The 26538-nt window shown below is 47.4% G+C and overlaps 1 protein-coding gene across 3 annotated transcripts in view; it reads right to left on the reverse strand.

Annotated features, from left to right (window-relative positions):
- LOC147612894 (uncharacterized) overlaps positions 1 to 26538 on the reverse strand; it is a 224838-nt gene that overhangs the window by 11973 nt on the left and 186327 nt on the right. The window contains exon 25 of one of the 3 annotated variants that reach the window (XM_086782164.1): positions 7364 to 13249. In XM_086782164.1, the coding sequence (XP_086638290.1) occupies positions 7400 to 13249 (5850 nt within the window). In that variant the 3' untranslated portion in view covers positions 7364 to 7399. Of the gene's footprint in view, positions 1 to 6197; positions 13250 to 26538 lie in introns of those variants that run through there. The other 2 variants (XM_086782165.1, XM_086782167.1) reach the window with 2 other exon arrangements.

The following is a 26538-nucleotide window of genomic DNA, read 5'->3' on the forward strand; positions in this document are numbered from 1 at the left end:
ATAATTTCCTGTGTCCCATAGGCCATATCTTGCCCTCTATGTATACATGGCCGTCTCTGTAATGTGCCTTTTTCCCTTCAGCACGTGTTGCTTTAATTTGTGGCATGCATGATTTCCTATGTTGTCTCTGCATCCAAGTTAGGTCATCATCAAAGTAGATGGGGTCCGCTGGTAGGTTTCTCAGAATAACTCTCTGTCTCATGAAGGTTTGCCTGCTCACTTCGTCTGCGAACTGTAGCATTAGGGCTTTACTTTGGGTGGGGTCCTTGGGTGGGGCTGTCCTCCATATATTGGTGAATGGAAGTGGTGCATCCTCCGCATGGCCTAATTTTATGCATAAGTTTCGGCCGTCCGCCTCAGGGGTGCACCCCTCTGTCTCTGGAATACCTGTCACGCGTATGTTCAGGCGACGGATTCTCCTCATCTCCTCTTCATCTAGTGTGGATTGGACCATGTGCGTGTCCTCTTGTACTTCTTTCTTAATGTTTTTCTTGACCACTTCCACCCATCCTTCTCTTACTGCTTCCATCTTGCCCTCCAGGGTTTTGGTAATCGTCTGGGTGAGCTCCTCCTTCATGGCTTCTTTGTCTGCCTCGAGGATTTCCCCTTCTTCTGGGCATTCACGTAGTGAAGCTACTTCGCCTTTAAGCTGGGCAATCTCCTCCTGCATTGTTTCCTTTTCTTTCTTCCATGTTTCTGCCTCGGTCTCCAGCCTAGCAATGCGATCAAGGAGGTTCTTCTGGACAGTGTTGAGGTTGCTGTCCGTGGTTTTCTTCAAATCCTTCAGCATCTTTTCGAGCTTTTCCATACGTGCCTCCATGACGTTTCTTTTGTCGTTAATCCTTGTGGGCTGTGACTGTTACTTCAGCAGACCAGGGTTGGTCTCAACATGGTGCTGACCTTCAGGAGAGAGAGAGAGATGGAGGGGACAAAGGGCCGGGCAAGAGGGTGCACAGGTGGGTGGGAGGGAGGGGAGGGAGAGATGCGTAGAAGAGAGCGAAGGGGGGAGGGCAGAGAAAGAGCGAAGGGCAGGCAACGTGTTGGGGGGGGGGGGGGGGGGGGGGGGGGGGGGGGGGGCGCAGGTAGGCAGCAGGAGGGGGGGGCGAAGGACAGGCAGCGGGAGAGAGAGCGAAGGGGGGCGCACGCAGGCAGCGGGAGGGGGAGGGGGGGGCGCAGGCAGGTAGCGCGCGCGCGAGAAAGAAAGAAAGAAAGAAAGAAAGATATATTAACGTCTACGAGAGGCCAAAGTCGGCCTATGAGACAGAAAATAATACAACTGTGTTCTTCCGGTCATCGGAAGAAAAGAAAGAAAAGAAAAAGTGTGCATGTGTCTGGATACAACTGTGAATCATCATGGATCGGTGGAGCCCATATACAAACAATATAAGGGGGGGTGGGGATGTGGATGGAGTGCTAAGGCAAGATGCATCTCTATATGCTGAAGGGGTAGTACAAGCATGCTATGCAGATCGATGTGTAACTCCATCCAGTGCCATAAGAGGGATATAAGATATCATACATCGCCGATGCTGAGGCTGTGAATGGTGTGAGCATGTACCGTGAGTCTGAATGAAAGCGAGCTAGCCTCTCCTGTGTCTCCATCTGGTGTCTCATTCGGATAGCTGCTATCTCTCGGTGTGACGGAGTCGGGGTGCTCTATGTCCAGTCTGTCTAGGTCTCCTCCTGGCTCTCAATTCCTCTGCTCTCTGTGCGGTCACCCCACGTGGTACATCAGCTAGCACTGGCATAGCTCTTTGGAAGAAATCTGTGAGTTTGCCAAGCTGTCGCTGGTCCGAGGCCTCCATCAACTGATGTAGTGAAGAGTGCTCCTCAAACAATCCTGCATATCTATCTTTGACCCCCTGGTGGACTCTACATCTACATACAAAGTGATCCTCAGTCTCCACCTCCTCGCGGCACAATCTGCATATCCGCTCAGCTCTGGGAACCCGTGCCGCTCTCCCAGCCTCTATCTCTAGCTGATGTGATGAGACTCGTAGCTGGCCAATAGCAACGCGAGAGCTGTGTAGCATGTATACATCCATGTACCGCAGTCGATGTATAAACCCATCCTCTGAGATGCTCATAAAGTGCTCTCTGTAACACAGCATCTTCGGTGGTAGTGGGCTCTCTGGTGCTGTCCATGTCTCGTGTATGTAGTGCTGCCATATGTCCTGTCTCATCACTCTGTTCCTCTCATTGAGAGAGAGGTAACCCCGTGGAGGAGACTGATCATACTGAAAAGGTGGCAACCGCTCAATGTCTATCCCATGATGTGAGAACCACTGTAGCATGTGTGCATACCAAGATCCAATGTGTCCAGCCTCGGCCATCTGTCTGGATGCCTCAAAAGCTCGGCGGGATAATCTCTCCGTGGGCATCTCCCTCATCCTGTATATAAAGGAGATTGTCTGGAACAATGCCTCCACTGCCATAGGTGGTGCAACAAACTCAGCTCGAACAATGTCGTGCGAGAGAGAGAGAGAGAGAGTAAAATCTAGCACTAATGCTATATAGATTTGCCATATCATCCACTAATCAAACCAAAACAAAATTGAACAAGTTTTTCCATTAAATATATTTTGAGAGTTTTTTTTTCCAAAAATAAGAGTGTTTTTCTAAGGTTTATTTTAGTATGTAATGATTTATGCTTGAAAAAAAAAGACACTCCTTTGCATGCATTCTATACTAAGGTCTCACAATTTCCTATAAAAGGCTTCAACGATCATTCTACGAGTAGAGAGAGAAGATAGAGCTTCCCCAAAGCGAAACTCGTTATTTTTTTATTTTCATTTCCAATCACCACAAGCTTTCTCCTAATTTCTTCGCTAACACCATATCTACTATGTGCTCAAGCTTTTTGCTCCAAGGCTATGAGTGACCCCTCCTCTACATATTCACCTAGCATCAACAAAGGAGAAATTCAATCTCTTAACACTCTCCTCGTCCCTCAAATCTAAAAAATTTGGTTCCCAAAACCCGTGATTATGCAATCTGCATAATCATGGCCTGAACTAATGTGATTGCATAATCACAATCCATGTAACATGCCAAAAATAAAAGTTAGCTAGAAAATTTGAGGTAGTTAGTACTGATGCTAGTAGTCTAACACTTGGTGGTGTCTTAGGCCAAGAAGGAAGACCAATAGCTTATACTTCTCGCAAGCTAAAGCAATATGAAGCAAATTATGCCACCCACGATTTGGAACTCTTAGCTGTTGTTCATTGCCTCAAGTTATGGAGGCATTATCTCTTGGGGTGCAAATTCCAGCTTGTTACTGACCACAAGAGTCTGAAGTGGATCTTCACCCAACCTAACTTCAACATGAGGCAGAGAAGGTGGATTGAAATCCTACAAGAATATGACTTTGACATGAGTAGCTCGACCGATTGATTGGTAAGTACAGTATAGGGCAAAGAACTTTCTTCACCTTAGAGTTGTCATCCAGAGGACTGATAGGCATGATGACTACATATTTGGACATGGGGAATTTTTGTGGATCCTGATTTACTGAATGCAGTGGTTTTTTATTTGCAGGATAGTCTAATTCAAACGCTACAAAATGCATGGTGAAATCAAAAGAGATTCATGGAGATTGTGTTGTCTGATGACAAACAAGAAGAGGGTCATTCTACACTTTGATGTCAAAGAGGAAAGATGTCCAGTTAGAGGACGAGGAAGAAGTAAGGAAGCTCTAGAACAAAATTAAGAAGTGGGACGTTGAGGGCAAACGTCCTCAAGATGATGACAGTGAGGAAGAGCACGAAGAAGCATAGAAGGACAAGAAGGATGAGTCTGAATCTAGCAAGGTTGAGGACGCTGAGATGATGCTAAGGATGAAAACAAAAAGGAGAAGGATGAGGAAGATAAGGAAGAGAAGAAGGACGAGGAAGAAGCAGGCAAGAATGATAATGCTGTTGAAAGCAATTAACCACCTGGTGGAAACAATACAGTTGATAAAGGAAAGGGAGAAGAGGAAGATGATGATAACGATGAACCATGCAAGGAAGCCCAAAGCAGCTGAAGGACCCAAGGAACTAGGACAAACACACCTGGAGGAGACAAGGTGCTTAATATGGAAAAGTAAAAGGAAGGTAGCCGAACGAAGCCTAGACTGAAGAAAGAAGGCACAAAGAGAGTTGCTTTTAATCTCAAAGGATGAACTCTTAAGGACAAAACACCATGAGCAGAGAACGCAGGTCCAAGTTCTATTCAAGGGGAACTTCAGCACCAATCCGTTCACATCGGGTCATGGCTATTTCAAACATCAAGATGAAGCTAGAAAGACAGAAGCAGAAGGTCATTGGCAATGACAGAGTGCCAAAACCAAGCAGTTTTGCCATTCACCTTATTTGCCAGATTGAAGGAAATTTGGTCTATCTATGAGGTATGTCATGTGCTGAAAGAGCACGAGCGGCCCACAAACCCAGTGAACACACAGTTATTGCAATCAGCACTAGTCTATAATCTGGATGATTGTGATAATCACATTCCAGATCAAGTACATATGGCAAGTCTGCAATCATTAGATGATTGTGATAATCACATTCCAGGTCAAGTACATATGGCAAGTCTGCAATCATTAGATGATTGTGATAATCACATCCAGGTCAAGTACATATGGCAAGTCTGCAATGATTAGATAAAGATGTTGAGTTTTTACTCAGCGACAAAGATCTGCCACCACAGATGAAAGAGCTGTGAGCCTGAATTTACAATCTACTTCAGCAAGTGGAAGCTAAGTGAGTGGCAAAGCAAGAGGAATTGCTAGCTACCCCATAAGCAATTGAAGAATCTACACCACACGATCCAGTGTTGTATGCTCAAGAATTGTCAAAAGGTTCTAGTAACCTCTGCAGGGTTTTGCTAGAGGAAAATAATGTCTTAGCTCTCTGATCAACAGTTTGTCTCAACCCCAATGCCTACTAAATATTTTTTCAGCACCCAGGAAGGCGTTAAGAAACATTTTGATCGAGTGGTCTACCCTTGCAAGCATGAACCTATGGACACCCACAAGCAAAAGTTCAAGAAGAGTCGTAGCCAGATCTATTACTTGGGAGAAAGAATATGATGCAGCAGATAAAGCCATCGGTGATGATCAAGCTGATCGAACACACCTGACAAAGCACCACAAAAGGTCAAATAGTGTGCAAAATTTTGGAAGGATACTAATGGAAAAATGCTTCAGGTTCTGGAAGGGTTCACACTTTAGGACATCTACCAACTTAGAAAACCTTCTACTCCAAATGGATGCACCACAATAATACGAGAAACTCGTATTAAATTTCTCCCGTTTAACCACCGTAGAAATCATGGATCCAAAAACTCTCCAACCATGAGGTATCTCACTTGCAAGGTTTTGGGGCTGAGAAGGTCAAATGGATGGGAGAGATTATCAATTGGTGGATTCACGATATGTTTAATGTGGCAATGCACCGTGGGATGCTGGCTGAATTGGATAAAACCTGTTCCAAAAGAGGAGACAAGAATAAGTTAGGCAAATATGGAACTGTCATGGCTAATAGACGCTTATAGGATCTAGGTATACCAGTGGAGATGATCTCGGGCATCATAGCACTCTATAAGTCAGTTAATGGTCCGATTCTACTTCTTGAGCTCTACATTGATGAGCTCTCTGATTTCAGCACAGCACAGGTTCACTTTTGGCAGGCACCTTGATCACCATTTTATTGTATGCAGATAACATAGTGCTTGTTTCAGACTCAGCCGAGGGACTACAAAGGCATCTGGATGCATTACACATGTTTTGTGAGTAGCAATACCTAACAGTGAACCTTGGCAAGACAAAGGTGATGATTTTTAATGCCTCACACTCAGTGACATCTAGGCATCATTTCACCTACAAAGAAGATCTGGTGATTATAATAACATCCTATGTATACCTGCTGCGAGTTAGTTTCTCTGGCCCGATTTTTACTATGTGCCCTACAACCCAGGCCATCTGGATGAGGACTACGCAGCTCTAGCCTCCTCGAGAGATAGTGCTTGCAGACACACTAAGTTGATCCCTAAGTATAAAATTAAGTGGAAGATAGGGCAGAGGACTCGACTTGGGAGATAGTTGCTAGTTTATGACATATGTTCCCCGATTTTATTGCTTAGATAGATTTTGTTTCCAAGAGTGGAAACGTCTGAGGAGGGGAAGTATGTTATGTATCTGAAGCTAATCCTCGGATTAGCAAACCTAATTCAACAAGGTTAGGGGACCATGGGATTAGGAGATATCAAGTAGATACAGAGGGCTAAGGTTTAGAATTAATAAAAATAGACTACTGGCTATCTATGGCATGTTAGCTATTTATGGCAGCAATTGTCACTATATAAGTGATGCCTTGGGTTATTATTGAGTGTGCGGTGCACTTCTTATGGGTATGTGCGTGGACCAAGGTTTCTACTCTACTCCTGCCGTGGACATGGAAGATCACTTATAGTCTTGAGACGAGGACCCTTGTGTGTAGGCATTGGTGGTATGGGAGGCTAGTGCTGATTGGCATGTATCTGTCAAGTGGAGCCTTAGTCCCTGGTTTGGAGGTGGATCGAAGTGCTGATCCTACAGTTGGGTGGTGAGCTTGCCTGCATCCCTTTTATTTGGTATGGGGTGCCAGTGTGGAGTGGAGACTTAGCCCTTGGCGTGGGGGTGGATCGAAGTACTGATCCTACGGTTGGGTGGTGAGCTTGCATGCATCCCTTCTATTTGGTTTCTCTAATCTTGTTTGGACTGTGTTACAGAGATCTTGGTTATATAGGCTTGGGAGGCCTCTTACAGTCTCATAGAACCTTTGGGTCTTTTGTAGACGTTAATAAACTTTCTTTCTCTCTCCCCTCAGATCCAAAAGACAGATCTGCCCAGCCTTCCAGAGCACCTTCATGGTAGCTAGAGAGAGTCATACTCAGCCTTACCTCTTAGAGCCAATACCACATTCCACCCAGCAGGCAATACAGGCTATCATAGATTGCACACCGAGGGACTAGGTTCTGACGGCCTCCATCAGCACCTGACCGGATCTGCATTTTCTGTGACTTGGATCAATTGAGGACGACACTATGCTTTAATCAACTGCATAGCCCACGAAGACATCGTAGCCTGATTCCCACAGCTCTTCACAGACCCCAGTGATGAAATTTACTATTAAGATAATTATGAGGGAGGGTTTGTCACCTGTGGCACACTCAGCCAAAACATGGGTTGTGTTGTCACTCCAATACAGGCAACACAAAGATTCTATGAACACGTCTTTTCTCAGCATTAACTGCAGAAACATGGTTGGCACACTCTGTAGAAACATCATGGGGTGGTTGTTACTTCAATAAAAGGAAAAACAAAAACTTTTTCTAAACACACCTTTTCCCAGCATTTCCTATTCACACTCACTTCTGTTTACATGCCTTGTACATACAGGACCCAAGTGTAGCTAGTTTCTGAGCAGCTCACAGTGAGCTTTCCAGTGGAAGGTGCTCCCTGCATGCTTTTGTAGGTCACACCTATTTTAGCCACTTGTTTTGAACCCAATTTCTCACCTTTGCCAACTGTGAAGGCAGCATTGTCCACAGAGTAAAAAAATTGAACAGGCTTGGCAAAGACGTTTTTAAAGGGTATGTGGGTGGAGCCCTTGATAAAAAATGGACCTTGCGGGGTTGGGGCATTGCTACTGCCCTCTAAACGGCACTTGTACACCCCAGCTTCACTTGATTTCACTGTCAAAACAGCCACAACCCTTTCAGCCACATAAGAAGGCTCATATACTACTGGCACCTGCACCTCCACCCCTTCTGGGCCAGCTGCCTGTGCTGCCACGTTGCCATTTGCCACAGAAAACCCAGAATCCAGTCCTTCTGAGGAGATCTCACAAGTGAAGGAGGTCTTGGCTGGGAGAAAATGCATGAATTTGAAGTTCTGCAAATGCTGGTTGCCAAGGGAGACAACAAAACTCAATGGTGGCTCCATCCCACATGCTATGCTCCTCAGCTGCAGCTCATATAGGTACTCACCAAGCAATTCACTCTCAAGAGACAAGTGGCATGCAGTTTTTTGTCTCTCAAAAAGCGGCCGGAATGCAACCTGTATTGCACTGGCTGAATTAGGATGAATCTCTGCACTGGCTGCTACCTGTATCTCTGGGTTCATGCATTTCAAAGAGAACTTGACAGCTCTATCCAGAGGATTACTGAGGTAAATAGTCTCTGTGACCCTTTGCCTTACAAGAGCTGTTAGACTCAAGCATTGCACCACATCTGCTTTGCCCACTGAGATGCTCACGTTAAAGAAGAGGTATTCTCCAGAACTCTCATTTCTGAACTCGACCGAGGCATTTGTCACCCCTGCTTTGAAAGAAATGAAAGAGAAAATGCAGTCTTTTCTTGACAGACCCGGGACATCTAAGCTTTTTGGTCCTTTGAAAGTTCCTTCCATGTTATCCTCAGGCTGCTTGATGGACACCACAAAGTGTTGTGTTGCTTTGAGCCAGTTTTGTACGGGAAGGGTAAAGGAGAGATGGTTTCTCGCCTTTACCTCGAACTTGAACTCACCATTTGGGAGAGGCCGGCCTCCCTCTCCGACCAATTTGTACAACAGCGCCGATCCATTTGGTAAAGGAAAGAGGATGGATCCTTTATGTTGCTCACTGTCTGTAGTGCTGCACATTGTCAGAGGATGGTAAGTGATGTCATACCCAACTGCCCCACCGGCAGGAATGGCCATGGATAACGGCCCTTTCCAGAACTCATTTTTTATCCTCGGACGGATGATCCACTCTGAGTCAGTTTCATTCCTGAGCTGGATGGTCTTCACCTGTGATGTTCTCACAGGGGCCTTAAAGCTAAGAACATCTTCTGTAGTTTCACATTCTCTGCAGCAACCTGTTAAGGTCAGAAAGAGTGTTTTACCACCTGTGACGATGCATGGGATGTTCTCTATTCGGATCTCTGGGCTCACAACAGTGGGATGAAATACCACCTCTGTGGTGGCAACTTGATGAGGTGCAAGGCAGCCATCATTGGGGAAAATGCTGAACTCTGAGCCACATGCTCTAGCATCCCAAGAGAAAGTTGCTCCCAGATCACCACAGTTCTCGATTTGTATCTTTCTTGTCACATGAGAGCCTAGAATCACAGGATCAAACGGAATGATGTTGCTTCTGAGCCTCACATCCGTCGCCAGACAAACACCGGACACAGTGAGGAGTTTTAAAGCAGTCCCTGCTATACCTAGCACAACTGTCTCTGTGAAAGCTGCAATTCTTGTTTGAGGGTTGAAATGTATCTCTATGGTTTCAATTTGCTTTGGTGCCAGTGCAAGCCCCTCTTCAGGGAAACACATGATTCCATGCCCTTGCAAGTGTTCCCTGCATGGTTGAAAGGAGATATGCACGGGTAATTTGCTCTTATTTGTGATCTCCACATGCCGCCTAGCGCTCTGCCCTAACCTCAGTGTGCCAAAGGCAACCTGCTTATGTTGAAGATCCACAACATCCACTAAAATGGGGGTTCCTTCTCCTATCACAAACACAGTTACAGTATCCAACCCATTGATACGGAACCTTACTGCCTCCTTGTAAAGTGCTATACAATCTGGCTTGAATGTAATTTTCACCTTCTGTATCTGGCCTGCTTCTAGAACAGTATTCACTTGGTCAACCTCTAGAAAACTTGTGTTCTTGTAAAGTGTCTCACAGCTGATGTTTGTGGTACCCTCATTTGAGATCAAGAGCTCAGTTGACAGAGGCACCATGTCCATGTGATGGAAAAAGCAAGGCCCGAAGTCGTACTTATAGAAACTGAACCTGAGCTTCGGGCGGTAGCATGTACCTGAAAGCTTCAGGTTATATCTTTTTCCATGCATCACCTGGTATGTTAGAGGAATCTCAACTTCATTCTTCAAATTTTCTGTGAAGATTGAGAGTTCACAGGTGCGCTGCTCATCCCTGCCTATGGTGCCACCAAAGGGCTCAACTTGGACAGCCGCGTTGTGACCCCAATCCCACAGAAACTGAAAAGGAAAGCTTCCACGGTTGGCTAGAGTGAACTTTCTGAATATTTTGACATTGGCGAGGACCTGCCCAATGTCAATGTGGTTCATCTCCTTAGCCAAAAGTTGTAACGGTGCCCCATCATCGCCTGCTTCCATGTAGATTTCATCATGATATTGGTATGCTTCTCCTTTGATGCTGAGGAACAGTGGATTAGCTTTTTTCACATTGCAAACTGCTTTCATGTCCACACATCCTTCAATTGCCGGAGAAAAGCTGATCTCTATGGACAACGTTGAGGCTGGCTTAACGACTGCTGATATGGGGTGAATGTCAATGATGGGTTTCAAGTGTGTATCATCAGAATGCTGCCACCCACTGTAGCTCAGCCTAGCAAAACTGAAAGAAAAAGGTACAGGCTCTTTGTTTCTAAATTGCACCGTGTGCTTCACACGAGTGCCAACAAGGACCTGCCCAAAGTTGACTACAGATCTATCAAAAGTCAGAGCAGGCTTCTTTACATTGCCAACCAAAAGAAATGGCACCTCAATTTCCTGCTCTGGTATTCTGAAAATCCAAAGGCTTTCATGAAGCTCAGTTTTTGCAGGGGTGTATTCAAATGCCATTTCATACTTCTTCCCACTCATAATTTCTCCAGCCTTTGTCAAGCATTTGAAGGGGTCTGGAAGATTATTTGGCTTAAAGCTGTGAGCCAATTCTGCAGTTTGTTGATGATAAATCTGTTTCCGCTCCCAGACAAACTTATAGGATTTACTAGTGGGGTTTGTTGCCACGAAGTACTTGATATCATGCATGCTTGATCCTAGAGAATCAAATTCAATCACATTCAAATCAGGATCTAGAGGCCCCTGGTCAGGATTCCGTCTGGAAGCATAGTCACTTCTCAGCAGTTCAAAATAGCACCAAGGACGGGTTACCTTACCGGTCAATGATATCCTTAGAGGAGGGCAGGTAGGATCAAGGTTGGGAATATCACACACCAAGGTTCGTGTGCAGTCCTCCACCTCTGTGGGACCAAACCTAACCATGATTTCTGTGGATCCTTTTGCTTCTACCAATCCACTCAGAGGGCTCACAACGTACATGCCTTTGTCCTCCCGACTCCCATCCATCTTTTGCACCATCCAGGTAAATGACATTATAGCATTACTAGGATTCTTTAGCAAATAGGTAAAGACCCTTCTCTGAAACATAACAGTTGACTTGAAGTTTATTTCCCGAATGGAACATTCATACCTTGTTGTATCAGCTATGGCATGCAGCTTGGCAACAATCACCTTGCTGCTTCCCTTAACTACCTCGTAAGGGGGTTCTCTTCCAGAGCCTGAGACAAACCCACTACCTGACTGTGCCTTAGCTTTACTATCCACTTTTTTAGACAGGGAGGCTGCCTGCTGTGAATCACCCAAGGTTGCCAATGTCTCAGGTACTGGGTCCATTTCTAGCAGCTCCCCATTTCCCTTATTTACAACATTGCACACTTGAAGCTTTATTTCCTGATCAATGTACTGTATTGATTTGTCTGGACAGAATGTAGCACATATGCTTTTTGACTTCCCCCCCAAAAGGTAGCCGGAAACTGGAGAAAATGTCATGTAAGCAACATCTGGCCATTCAAAACGCCAATGCTTGTCAACTGCCTTATTTTGCAGGCCAAACTTGAGCGACCTTTGGGATCCAATCGGGCAATCTTCAAAATATACCTCATTGTCTGAATTCTTAGGCAGTCCCACAAAAACTATTTCTTCATCATAGCCTTCCCCAGTGATCTGGATGCTTAGTTTTTCAAAGGGATTTTCATCAATGATCAACTGTATTTCCCCTGTGTACAGTCTCTCTTCTGTTGGTGAGAAAGTGACCCTAAATCTTTGTTTTTCTCCACTTGGAATAGTAAAGCTGGCCCCAAAATCAAACGGAGTCTCCAGCTCTCCACATAATGAAGCAAATAAAATCCAGCTTTTAAGGCTATCGTGGATCTCAATTCTGAATGTGGCCGTGACCAACCCCTTGTTGTGAAGGATAATAGGCAGCTCTTGTGATTTCCCTTTGAGGAGACGAGGGAACCTGAGCCATGGGGTGTTAGAGGGGGAAAGTAGTGAAGGACTTTCTATGCTTAGATGTGGCAAAGTCCCTTCACCTACGACTTCAAATTTAAGGAGGGACATCTGGGATTGTCCTTTGATCATGAGTATTATTTCAAACATGGCAGAATATCTTTCCATTGCTGTGGGAAGAAATGAGCACGTAATGTATCTATGTTCCAATGGAGGTATGTCAATCGCTGTTGGTGAGACAAACATGCATAGGGGAGGTTCTTGGCCTTGTTGAGGACCAGAAATGGAGAACTGAAGAGAACATGGAACTTTAAAAGGGTTCTCAATTTTAAGTCTACAATTCACACTTGTGTTGGGAGATTTTTGTCCTGTGCTGTTTGAACTGGGAGATCCTAATACCACAGCCCCAAAGGAGAAAAGATTGTCTTTTTTGAAGAAAGTCCCTTTAGGAGGAATACATCCGAGAAGATTGACACCTTCTACCACATGGTGCTCCTCAAAAATGATCTCTGGACTTGTAGCAATGCCTGGCATACAGGACTCTCCGGCAATGTTGTACACAATATCCTGTGGATACTGCAAAGGATCATGATCAGATATTGCTACCCTAATGCTTTCCAAAACATTACCCAGAGCTTCAGCCTTGAAGTAGATCGACACGTCTTGCCTTTCATTGGGATTGACTGTTCCTGATGCTGGACTGAGAGTAAAGCATTTCAGCTCTAGAGTCTCAGGTGTCAGTTTTGCCGATGACGGCCTCTTCTCAAGCTGTTTCTTTGATCTCCCACCAGTAGTTTTGTTTGATTCACCTCCTTTTCCCCCTTCAACTGCTTTTTCAGGTTCTTTTCTTGCTTTATTTGCTTGTGTGCTGCTGTCTGCAAGTGAGCCCTCCACTGGTTCTAAGTTTGTTAGTGCAGAGAGTCTAAAACTGAATGGGAAATCCCCCACATTCATGACGTTGAGTGTGTGGGCAGTTGATATTGTACCACATACTTGAGACCCAAAGTGGATGCCATGCCCGGGAACCAGCACAAACTTGGAGTGCACTGCTCTTACAGTAACTGGAATCATTATTTTCTGCTCTGATCTTCTCGTAAGGCTTTCAGAAATAATCAATTGGAAGTCTTGGCTTTTTTGAAAGCTCACCTCTTTCTTCAGCTTTTTCTCCTTGTTAAAATGAACTTCGACCTGTCACATGAAATGTAACCCGATTAACCGATTAGAATCTCTCTCTCTCTCTCTCTCTCTCTCTCTCTCTCTCTCGCTCTCGCTCTCGCTCTCGCTCTCAGGATATGCCGACTCTATCAAGCAGAGCCCCCGAGACAAAGGATCATTACATATGCCGATGCCCTGTATACTATGAGATTCGGGGGAGGTTCCACTGCCTCTTCCGAGCTGGGTTCGTACCACTTTCCAGGATCATGGACTTCCCGGATCAGAGATGCCTGGGACTTTTTCTTCTAGAGCTCCGTAGTCACAGGGAGTCCTTACTACTTAGAGATATCCAGATCAGCTGTACTTGCTCGAGGACCAGCACAGAAAGCTCTCACCGACTTCTTCCATACTAGCACTCCGAGGCCGATCCACCCACCATACCCGGACCACACGCTAGTGCAGGAGCTTGGTCGAGAGGTGTGACACTCGGTAGAGCCACTGAGTTATGCAGAGCTTGATGCCCCAGACCCCATGGCCCTCGCCCACAGCCACGCCACCACAGGAGGATCCGGGCCATCATCTCCCATCATCGTAGGACCTTCTTGCGCCGGCTCAGTTTCACCACCTTGAGCACCATGTCACAGCGGTCTATGAGGGATGTATTAGGGTGATATGAGAGCTCTGTGCTCATGTACCTCGATCAGATTTTATAATTCTAGATTTTTGTTATCTTTCTTTATTACTATTTTGTACTCAAGATGATGTACCTCATGGATATGATGTAACCTTTTGGTCTCATAGGTCATTTTGGCCTTCTGAAGACATTAATACAACTTTCTTTCTTTCTTTCTCTCTCTCTCTCTCTCTGGCGCGCGCAATCTGCAATGCCGTGAGCACCCTCGCGCCCTTCTCTGTTCGCGCTGCACACTAGTGGCCCTCGATGCACTGCGCCCCTTCGATGCTGCTGTAGTGCGCACCCGCTGCCTTGCCACGTTGCGACTATGCATGTGCACCTGTGCAGACCCTCCGGTCTCTTGCCGCGCTGTTGCCACAACTGTGTGCGCGCACCTGCTCTGCACCTGCTCTCTCTCTCTCTCTCGGAGACATTTCGAGGGAGAGACTTGCTCTTATACACAGAGACTCATGAGTGCCAAGGGAGTTGGCTTCCAAAGGTGAGGGGATACATATGGGAGTCTGTTCACCGCCCACACCCACACACAGTAGGGGGTACCCGAGGGTCGGGTGTCATGGCCCTGTGAAAATGGAACAGTACAAGTGTGGGCATGGTGGTTGCAGAGTCAGAATATTTTATGATTCACATGGGGGGTGCCCGGACAGAGTTTAAGATGTGTGGACATCCCTATATGTGAAGGGGGGAACTAGAAACATTAAACTTTAATGTTTATTAAAGTTTGCCCCTAGGCCTTAGTGGCCCTAGGGAACTTATTAAAGTTTGGGGCCCTAGGGATTATTTTGGGGAAGAGGGCCACTTTTGGAGTGTTTCTCTCTCTTCTCTCTCTCTCTCTTCCCTTTTTGGGAGTCATGGAGAAAAAGAGAGATTTCTAGCGTGGAAAAGCTGTGGAAGAAGGGGGTGACTGCTGAAGGGGCTGTAGCTGCTGTTTTCTGTGTGCTGTATGCTGGAACAGGCCGTACAACCATCGTACAGTGCTGTACGAACAGCAGGAACTGCTGTGGACAGAGAGGTGCAGACCTGTGGGATAGAGACAGGTGGCTGCGACTGTTGAATACAGGCTGTACAGTGCTCTACGACTGCAAGTACAGCTCTGTACTTTCTGCAGGTACACTGTACGGCCAGTTTTGGGGCAAGTACAGGTGCTGGACAATTCTGTAGCAGACAGCACCGGCAACCAACAGCAAAACTCAGTAGGCGGCTACTTCTGGTCCTCTGCAGAAACAGCCCGTACCGTCAAGTACAGGCAAGTACAGTCAAGTACAATCAAGTACAGTGCTGTTTTTCAGATCCGTACTTTCAAGGACAGCATAAGAGTGAACATCAGGAGGAGGGTACAGGCAAGTACAAGCACATGTGTGAAGCAGGGTTGTGGATACAAGTGCCTGCAAGTACAGATTGGTGCTGTTGCTTCCTCCAGTGCTGTTTCACGAGCTGAATTTGGTAAGCTCCGTTTCTGTTCATCTATCTCTCTTTCTACTGCTTGATGTCTGTTGCAGATATGAGTTATCTGGCCCCTTGTGAGAGGAGGGGTATGGCAGATTGACAAGGGTTGAGACAGAGTTTGGACAGCACATGTATGTTTGAGCTGAGATGATGTATCATGCACTTGAGTTATGCCAGATGTATGCCCATGGCTGGCCTGCTTAGTGATCTTGGCTGATCAGAGGGAGGCACAGTGTGTTATTTAGAGACACAGATCTGTGTGCATAGATCCTCTGTGCTAAGAAGGATTTGTGGGCCATCAGATTGGATATACACGTGTAAACTCTTGGCTGATTTTTGTGTTGTACTCAGCCATTCATATTATTATAATTGAATAAAGAAATACCGCAAGGGGCGCCAAGCTTTGGGGCCAACAGGTGTCGCTATGTTTTCAGATTTGGGCACTCTGGCTCCAATTTGTGTTCTTTTCACATCTAGACTACAAGTGGACGGGTGACTGCTAGTCTACCGCACTCTGGTTTCTATCAGAGGCCGGTTTCAAGGTTCCGTCCCCGGGACCAATCATCAACTTTCTGAAGGGGGTGAGCTCGTGGTTGCTTTGAAGAAAGCCATCGCTGAAAATTCAGCAATCATGTCTGATACAGAGGAAGAGTACTACTATCATGAAGAAGAAGAGCAAGAGACTTCTCCTGAAAGAGATGTATCTGAGGATATTTTTGCAGGAGAACACGTTGCAGATGTTGAGCCTTATGAGGATGTAACACAGCCAGAAGATGTGCATGGTAAAGAGGATGATGATGCTCGGTTCAAAGATCGCTTGGCTAGTGTTATGGATACTTTTATGCAGCTCACACAGAGTGAGAGGTTTGCTGAATTTATGAGATCTCGCACAGAGCCCCAGAAAAAGAAGAAGAAGGTTCGTTCAAAGAATCTTCCTCAGGGTCATAGTGGTGCCATCCCACAGGAACCATCTTTTGGCCAGTTTCCGAATATGCAGCATGCTTATGGTGCAAACTCTCAGAGTTCCTTCTATGGACAGCCACCTATTCCTCAGCAGAATATGCATCCAGGTTATTTTGGTGGTGGCTCGGTGTTCCAATCCATGACTGGGGGTTATCCTCAGAGAGGCATGGGTATGTATGGGCCTTTTGGAGCCAATTTTCAGCCTGGCATGCAAGGGAATATGTATGGTGGTATGCAGTCCGGTATGCAAGGAAATGTGTTTGCAGGCATGCAACCTGGGATGCAAGGCAATATGTTTGGTGGCATGCAGCCAGGTATGCATAATGGAATGTATGGAAACATGGCTGGAATGTATGGTATTCCTAGCATGGGAATGGGAAATGTTGACCCAATGATGGTTATGAATGTTGGGGGCAGCAATCTTACGAAACCACTTCCATATGATAATCTAACGCCTATGGGAAAGGCGAAGGATTACAAGGAATGGGGAAGCTGCAGTGAAGTTTGACACTTTCAGTGGGGCCAAGGATAAATTGAAGGCACTTACCTTTTTATAGCAGTTTGATGCTGCTTTTTCTGGTGGGAATTACACAGAGTCCTCTAAGGTGAGGAAAGCTGCCACTTTTCTCAAGGGCAATGCTTTGCAGTGGTGGTCTACTCTTCTTTTGCAGGGCATAGCACCCACCACATGGGTCCAATTCAAACAGGTTTTCTCTTCCGTATGGCTCACATCTACATTTGAGGTGGATGTTATGACCGCATGGCACAAGCTGGATGCTTCAAAGTGTGATAGTTTGGAGGATTATAACAAGAAGTTTTGGAAAGCTCTACTCCCAGTGACTTCTTATCGTGCCGTGCCATTATCTGAGCAGGTTGAGAAATATTGTTGTGGGTTGCCCAAGGAGGTACGAGATTATTGTATAAAGACGAGTAACGAACATGTCACAGATGATTGAAAATGCTATGACAGCTAATGCGTTACTCAAAGGTGGTTCATCTGGGTTTAAAGGCAGTAAGAAATTGGGCAAGAAAGCTGAAAAATTTGGGCATGCTTCTCGTGATGCTAAAGGGTCTTCAGAGACAAAGTATAAGAAGTTGCCAATGCCCAAGAGGACTTCTGAGGAAAGACAGGCTTTGAGAGATGCTCAAAAGTGTTTTTACTGTACTGAAGAGGGGCATATGTCATTCAATTGTCCCAAAAGAACGTCCAAAAAGGACCCTGACAATAAAGGAGAGCCCAAGCCAAAGAAACCAAAGCCTTCTGCAGGCTTAGTTCCTGATCTTGTGGGGGAGCAGCTAGGTGGTGAAGCTACAGAGTTGTGCAGGGCATGGGGCAAAGTGAGAGATCAGAATGCTTTGATCTTCTTTGACACAGGTGCTAGAGCCAACTTCATTTCACCAGATTTGGCTGGCCGATTGGGGATTCGCGCAGAGGAGATGGGGCCGTTACATGAGGCAAATATGGCTTGTCCAGGGTATGCAGAACCCGTTACCCCTATCATTGGGAAGCTTCGGCTTCATTTGCAGGGTTATGTGGACAGCGAGGAGTTCTTCATCATGCCTTTGGATGGCTGTGATGTTTTGTTGGGGATGCCATGGTGCCACAGGGTACATGCGGTGGTGGATACTTACAATAGGAAAATTACTCTGTCTCATAGAGGGAAAGAGCATGTTTTGGATGTAAAACTCAAAGGGGAATCTGTTCCTATTGTATCCGCTTCGGCGATTTCATCAATAATGAAAAAGCATCTTTCCGCGTACTTGATTTATTTAAAGGATGCACAGGATGATGAGTCTAAGTCTAATTCCGCACTCCCTCTGTCTCCCTTTTCCCACCCACCCACCCGCGCTGCTACACCGTTGCTGCGCCTGTGTGCACCGCCTCCCTTGAGTGCACTATGCGCACCCGCAGGCTGCCGCGTTGGGTCTGTGTGGTGTACTGTGTGTCCGCATTCCCCAACCACCCTTGCTTAGGCCCCCAAGGCAGCAACTAGGGGGAAATAGCCACAATGAACCTACAAGAGCTGGAGGCATACATCAAGACGGTGGACGACAACACCAAGAAGATATTGGGCGAACAAAAGAAGGTGCTGGAGAGGGTTCTGAATCAACATGAAAAACAGTTGGAAGGTCCGCAAGGAGATACATGGAAAGAACAAAAAGATTGAAGAACTGGCAGCCTAGGTGAACCACCAGGAAGAGGTGATTCAGATGTTGAAAGAGACCCAGCTGCAACAAACAGGAATGCTAGAGGCTGCCCCTATAGTAGGGGAGCTCCAGGCAGAAATGGAAGCCCTAGAGACTACGGTCAAGGACCATTCAGTGAAGGAAGGGGAAGTGAATATTCAGGAGGGTTAAAGGACTGACTTGGAGCAGTTGAAAGCTGCGAGTGATAAGCTGCGGGAAGAACTGCAGACCACTAAGAAAGACTGGGTGGAGATGGTGAAGAAGCACAAACCCCCACAGAGCATCATACATGAGACTCTCGAGGAGGAGAAACACAGGAAGGATAGGGCCCTCCATGTGCGAGTACGGGGGCTATATGTGCAATTGCAGACCAAACCCTCTGTGCTTCCCTGCACTCCCATAAACAATGGTAAACTGACTCCGAAACTCCTGCACATCTAGGGCATGCTGGGCAAGCACCAGTAACAGACCTCCACTGATTGGTGGCCAGACCACCATGAAGAGAAACCCAGATAAAGGAGGAAATCTGTGTCTTCCTATAAGAATGCCACAATCTCTGCCAAAAAACCCTCTGAATGTCAGTTGAAATGCCGTAAGATTCCCACAATGAGGTCTAAGATCCCATCTCCGAAAGATTCTCAGCATCCTCCGGAAGGACGAGGATGCATGGTATCTTTGGGTGCGGCTACAGCTTAGCAGTGACAGAGTCATCTACATTGCTCTGTGTTATTTTGCACCACGCCACTCCCCATACGCCGCACCGCATGGCCAGTCACCGTACTTACCATTATATGGGGATATCATGGAGTTCTCATAGTTGGGGAAGTCCTCCTGCTCGGGGATTTCAACGCCAAGAGGGGAAGTCAGCAGGTCCCACTACTCGATCTAGACGACCCTATCAAACTACAAAAGCTGGACATCATTGACACAGGGCTGCAGCGATCATCACAAGACCGTGAGGAGGTCACAGTGTATGGGAGAAATTTCTTAGAGCTGGGAGCTGCACATGGTCTCGTTACCTATAACGGGATGTCTCGATGCCCCTCCTTCAATGCCCTCACCTCCTTCCCTCACTCAAGAGGTACTAGCACTGTGGACTACCTTATGGGATCTCTGGCTTTGACACACCTTCTCCCCGACTTCTCCATTCCGTCACCCCCTTTTAAAGCTGACAATGTCTACCTCTCTTTCACTCTTTACCTCCACACCACCAGTCTCTCCACCACCACCCCCCATCTCACATTACACTCAGGTCCTCTTTGATCATGAGCTTGACCTTGTTTACTCCAACCACATCTACCGCCAACTCCAGGATGTGGAACCTATTGTCCCCCTATCCACCCTCACAACACAACTCACCACCATACTCCACACATCTGCCACAACCTCTTTCATCTGCACGTGGCGGTCTACCACCAGGCCACCTTGCGGTTCCATGCCCCAGAATTGTTGGTATGATGACAAATGTCGGGCCACACGCTCCTATCTTAAGCATGAGGTACAAATTGGGCAAATCACGAAGCGCCAAGCACAACGAATTTCTCAACGGCTCACCCAACGCAAGAAACGGGAGTTCTATGCTTGGAAAGAGGATGAGTTATACCGACTTTTCTTAGGGCCGAACTGCAAAGACGCATGGAGGAAACTCCGAGAACATCGCCCTCCCACACCTATCACTTGCCCGGACACATGGTAGTCCTATGCACGCCCCCTCTATCATATCCCCCATCAGCCACCCCTACCCCCACCACGAGACCCCCGCCCCACCACCTCCACCTTCTTCACAAAGGGCATGGTCCTCACGGCCATTCGTAGACTACACAATGGGCGAGCCCAAGATCATGAGGAACTCACTGCCGAGTACATCTCGCATGCCCATGATACCCTAGCGCCCCTACTAGCCTACATGTTCAATAGAGCCCTTTGTGAGGGATTTCCACCCTCTTGGTCCACCAACACCATCACCCCCATCCTCAAAGCCAGAGATCCACTTGATCCTAATAACTACAGGACGATCATGAATGGCCAAACATTGGCCAAACTCTATGGATCAGTGCTTGAGGCGGAGCTCACTTCATTTGCAGAGAGCCAGGGATGCAGAGTCTCAGGACAGGTTGGTTTTCGAAGGAGCTACTCTACCCTTGACCACATCTTCACCCTTCGTGCCATCATCGAGGAGGGTAGAGCACGACACCAAAGGATTTACTGCTGCTTTGTGGATTTCCACAAAGATTTTGATACTGTACCCCGAGCCTGCCTCTTACACCGCCTACAGGAGATCAGAGTCCCATCTGACATGGTTTGGAGCATCATCGCCCTCTATGAGTCCGTCACCGGACGAGTGAGAGCCCCAGGAGGTACATCACAGGAGATATCGAGCACTATTGGGGTGAAACAGGGCTGCCCTCTATCATCCACTCTTTTCAGCCTCTACATTGATGAGATCTCGAGCTTCATTGATGGATTAGGCGGGCATGGTCCCACACTGGCAGGCATATTGATCCCCATACTACTTTATGTAGATGCCATCGTCCTCCTCTCAGGCTCAGCGGCAGGGCTTCAGAGACAGTTGGATGCCTTAAATGACTTTTGAACTCAGCGGGACCTCTCTGTTAACCTTGGTAAAACCAAGGTAATGGTCTTCAGAACCTCTCGCCCCTTCACATCCAGATTGAGCTTCACATATAGAGGGGATCCTGTGGAGATTGTCTCATCCTATGTCTACCTTGGTGTCACTTTCAGTGGCCCACACTTTACCATGGTTCCCGCAGCACATGCCAAAGTGACGCAAGGATATGCAGCCTTGAGCTTACTTGAGCGGCAGTGCTTCCAGGCACATTTCGAGGAGCCCAGGACGAAGGGCTGGCTTTTTGACACCCTCATCATACTAGCCTTGATGTATGGTGCAGTCTTCCGGGGCCCATATTTATCCGATGACGATTTATAGCGAGTTGAGAGGCCCCAGGTCATGATGTTCTTCCGTATGATCTGCAGCAAACCATCAATCCCACACCAGATTTTCCAGGCAGAGTTTGTTGCACCCCCATTGGTAGTTGATGCACTCTTCCAAACAGTCACATACCTCCATCGCATCACTCACATGGATCCCCACAAGTACATGAGGCTTGCCGTGGAGTCCTCAAGACAGCTAGCACCTGAGGGCCACTCTGGAGTATGCACTAGTTTCCACTTGGTTCTCAGTATATGGGCTTCGCATGGACTGCCTACCCCCCCTTGAGTACAGTTTGGACTCCCCTTTTCTCCGGATGTCTCACGATGATACCAACTGGTTTATCCGGTTGGATCTTTTCAGCCTTTACACACATTGCACCTGGATCATCCCCCCCCCCCCCCCCCCCCCCCCCCCCCCCCCCCCCGGGTCGGCCACGATCACCTCATCAGCTCCAGATCTAGGACATGCTCCACCGCCATCGAGCTACCTTTCCACATGACATAGCTGAGGGAGATCTCGGCCATACTCATTAGCCCCATGCTTGATATTTTGGAGAGTGAATACCATCTACTAGGAGCTGATGTTGCTCTCATGTTTCTATGTTCTTAGTATTCCATGATGAGTTTCCATGGACAGTTTTGTATCACCCCAGTGAGATAGCTATGTTTATGTTTTCTTTCTGTTTTATTTTCCATTCCATGATGAGATATGCCATGGACATTATTGTATCACTTTGGTCTCATACGCCCATTGGGTCTTTAGCAGACGCTTAATATATCTTTCTCTCTCGGAGTTACCTCGGACCGAACCTCTCCCACACCCCCCCCCCCCCGGGCGGCCACGATCACCTCATCAGCTCCAGATCCAGGACATGGTCCATCGCCATCGAGATACCTCTCCAGGTGACATAGCTGAGGGAGACACTGTTACTGTTTTTTGCCACGCTGCGCCCTTGTAGCCCTGTTGTGCACGTACGCATGCACTGTGTGCGCAGTGCTTCCAGCGGACCCGCGCGTTGCGCCATTCCACCTCCTTATTCCCGCTGTGCGCGCCTGTTTGCTGCGCTGCTTTTTGCCACTATGCCCCTGTTGCTGCTTTTTGCTACACTGCACCCTTGTTGCCGTGCTATGCACGCACGCGCTGGGTGCACTCTTGCTTCCAGCACGCCTTGCTCACACCATTCTGCCTCCCTGTTCCCACCCACCCTTGCTCACGCCACTCTGCTTTCCTGTTCCCACCCACCCACCCACCAACCCTTGATCAGGCCTGTAAGGCAGCAACTAGGGGGAAATAGCCACAATGAATCTACAGGATCTGAAGACAAACATCAAGACAATAGAGGACAACACCAAGAAGTTGTTGGGCGAACAGAAGAAGGTGCTGGACAGGGTCCTGAACCAACATGAAAAACAGTTGGAAGGTCTCCGCAAGGAGATACAGGGAAAGAACAACAAGATTGAAGAATTGGCAGCACAAGTGAAAGACCAAGAGGAGGTTATTCAGATGTTGAAAGAGACCCAGTTGCAACAAGGAATGCCAAAGGCTGCCCTAGTGATAGGGGAACTCTGGGCAGAAATGGAAGCACTAAAGGCTACGGTCAAGGACCATACAGTGCAGGAAGGGGAACTGAATATTCAGGAGGGTCTAAGGACTGACTTGGAGCAGTTGAAAGCTACGAGTGATAAGTTGCGGAAAAACTCCAGACCATTGAGAAAGATTGGGTGTGGAACTGCAATGGCATGCTGTGGTTGAATCCAAGAGGCTTGAGCGAGATTCTCACAGGCACGGATGTCATTTTCTATACCGAGACTCATCAGAGTCCTGAGAGGGGCTTACCATACATAACCGGGAATGCGTGGGAGTCAGCTTTTTCGAGGCGAGACCCGCACATCAGGAGGAGGACGTGGCTCTGGAGGGATAGCTATCCTTTTTAGATCGCATCTTCGATAGATTCTCAGCATCGTCCGGAAGAACGAAGATGCATGGTATCTTTGGGTGCGGCTATAGCTTAGCAGTGGTAGAGTCATCCACATTGCCGTGTGTTATTTTGCACCACGCCACTCTCCTTATGCCGCAAAACATGGCCAGTCACCGTACTTACCATTATATGGGGATATTATGGAGTTCTCACACAGTTGGGGGAAGTCCTGCTGCTTGGGGATTTCAACGCCAGGACGGGAAGTCAGCAGGTCCCACTACTCGATTTGGATGACCCTATCACACTACAGGAGCAGGACATCACTAACACACGGCTACAGAGATCATCACAGGACCGTGAGGAGGTCACGGTGTATGGGAGATATTTCTTACAGTTGGGAGCTGCACATGGTCTCGTTATCTATAACGGGATGTCTCGATGGCCCTCCTCCGACGCCCTCACCTCCTTCCCTCACTCAGGAGGTACTAGCACAGTGGACTACCTAATGGGATCTCCGGTTTTGGCACACCTTCTCCCTGACATCTCCATCCCGCTACCCCCCTTTGAGGCTGACCATGCCTACCTCTCTTTCACTCTTACCTGTACACCACCTGCCCCTCCGCCACCACCCCCCATCTCACATTACACTCAGGTCCTTTTTGATCACGAGCTTGACCTTGTTTACTCCAACCACATCTACAACCAACTCTTGGATGCGGAACCTACTGTCCCACCATCACATCACAGCTCACCACCATACTCCACACGTCCGTTACCACTTCTTTCATCTGCACACGGCAGTTTACCGCCAAGCCACCTTGCGGTTCCATGCCCCAGAACTGTTTGTATGATGACGAATGTCGGGCCACACGCTCCTATTTTAAGCATAAGGTACGGATTGGGCAAATCACAAAACGCCAAGCGCAACGGATTTCTCAACGGCTCACTCAACACAAGAAACGGGAGTTCTATGCTCGGAAAGAGGATGAGTTATACCGACTTTTCTTAGGGCCAAACTGCAAAGAGGCCTCAAGGAAACTCTCAGAACATCGCCCTCCCACACCTATCATTTGCCCGGACACATGGCACTCCTATGCTTTCATATCCCCCACCAGCCATCCCTACCCCCACCATCAGATCCTTGTCCCACCACCTCCACTTTCACAAAGGGCATGGTCCTCAAGGCCATTTGTAGAGTACGCAATGGGCGACCCCAGGATCATGAGGGACTCACTCCGAGTACATCGCATGCCGATGATACCCTGGCACCCCTATTAGCCTACATGTTCAATAGTGCCACCCTTTGTGAAGGATTTCCACCCTCTTGGTCCACCAAAACACCATCACCCCCATCCTCAAGCCCGAGATCCACTTGATCCTAATAATTATAGGACGATCATGTGCATAGCCACGGATGCAGAGCCTCAAGACAGGCTGGCTTTCAGAGGAGCTACTCCACCACATCTTCACCCTCCGTGCCATCATCAAGGAGGGTAGAGCACGACACCAGAGGATTTATTGTTGCTTTGTGGATTTCCGCAAAGTTTTTGATACTGTATCTCGAGCTTGCCTTCTACACTGTCTACAGGGGATAGAAGTCCCATCTAACATGGTTTGGAGGATCATCGCCCTCTATGAGTCCATCACCGTACGAGTGAGAGCCCTAGGAGGTACATCACAGGAGATTTCCAGCGCTATTGGGGTGAAACAGGGCTGCCCTATCACCCACTCTTTTTGGCCTCTACATTGATGAGATCTCGAGTTTCATTGACAGATTAGGCGGGGCTGGCCCCACACTGGCAGGCATATTGATCCCCATACTACTTTATGCAAATGACATCGTCCTCCTCTCAGACTCAGCGCCGAGGGGCTTCAAAGACAGTTGGATGCCTTACATGACTTCTGCACTTAGCGGGACCTCTCTGTTAACCTTGGTAAAACCAAGGTAATGTCTTCAATACCTCCCGCCCCTTCACATCCAGATTGAGCTTCACATATAGAGGGGATCCTGTGGAGATTGTCTCATCCTATGTCAACCTTGGTGTTACTTTCACTGGCCCACGCTTCACCATGCTTCCTGCAGCACATGCCAGAGTGACGGGGATATGCAGCCTTGAGCTTACTTGAGTGGCAGTGCTTCCAAGCACATTTCCAGGAGCCCAGGACCAAGGGCTGGCTTTTTGACTCCCTCGTCACACTAGCCTTGATGTATGGAGCAGCCTTCTTGGGCCCAGATTCATCTGATGAGGATTGGCAACGAGTTGAGAGGCCCCAGGTCATGATGATCTGCAGCAAACTATCAATCCCACACCAGATTATCCAGGCAAAGTTTGTTGCACCCCCATTGGTAGTTGATGCACTCTTCCACACAGTCACATACCTCCATTGCATCAGTCACATGGATCCCCACAAGTACTTGAGGCTTGCCCTGGAGTCCTCAAGACAGCTAACTAGCACTTGAGGGCCACTCTAGAGTATGCACTAGTTTCCACTTGGTTCTCAGTATATGGGCTCCGCATGGACCGCCTACCCCCCCTTCAATAGAGTTTGGACTCCCCTTTTCTCCGGCTCTCTCACGAGGATACCAACTGGGTTATCCAGTTAGATCTTCTCAACCTCTACACCCATTGCACATGGATCACTCCTTCGGAGCTCCCCATGAAGATGAACTTCTACAGAGATCACTTCCTCACACTCACTGAGGATGGATTCATCCAGTAGCCAGGATACTTCATGATGAGTTTCCATGGACAATTTTGTATCACCCAAGTGAGATAGCTATGTTTATGTTTTCTTTTTGTTTTATTTTCCATTCCATGATGAGATATGCCTTGGACATTATTGTATCGGGTCTTTAGTAGACGCTTAATATATCTTTCTTTCTTTCTTTCTTTCTCTCTCTCCCTCTCTCTCTCATCACACCAGCTGCGGATTGAGACAAGGTGATATGTGCATCAGATCTTGGAGGACTACATTTCTCAGGTATGCTACCAGGAGGCAGAGACACAGGAGCACTAAATTTGCCGATGTACAGTCTATTATGAGATCCGAGGGAGATGTCATTGCCTCTTCTGAGAGGGTTTCGGGCCGTTATGTAGGGTCATGGAGTTTGAGTATCAAAGATGCTTGGGATTGGTCCTACTTGAGCTTAGGAGACACAGAGA

The sequence above is a fragment of the Cibotium barometz genome, chromosome 44 (genome assembly GCF_041138505.1).
Source record: "Cibotium barometz isolate CiBa-2024 chromosome 44, ASM4113850v1, whole genome shotgun sequence".
NCBI classification, from domain to species: Eukaryota; Viridiplantae; Streptophyta; class Polypodiopsida; order Cyatheales; family Cibotiaceae; genus Cibotium; species Cibotium barometz.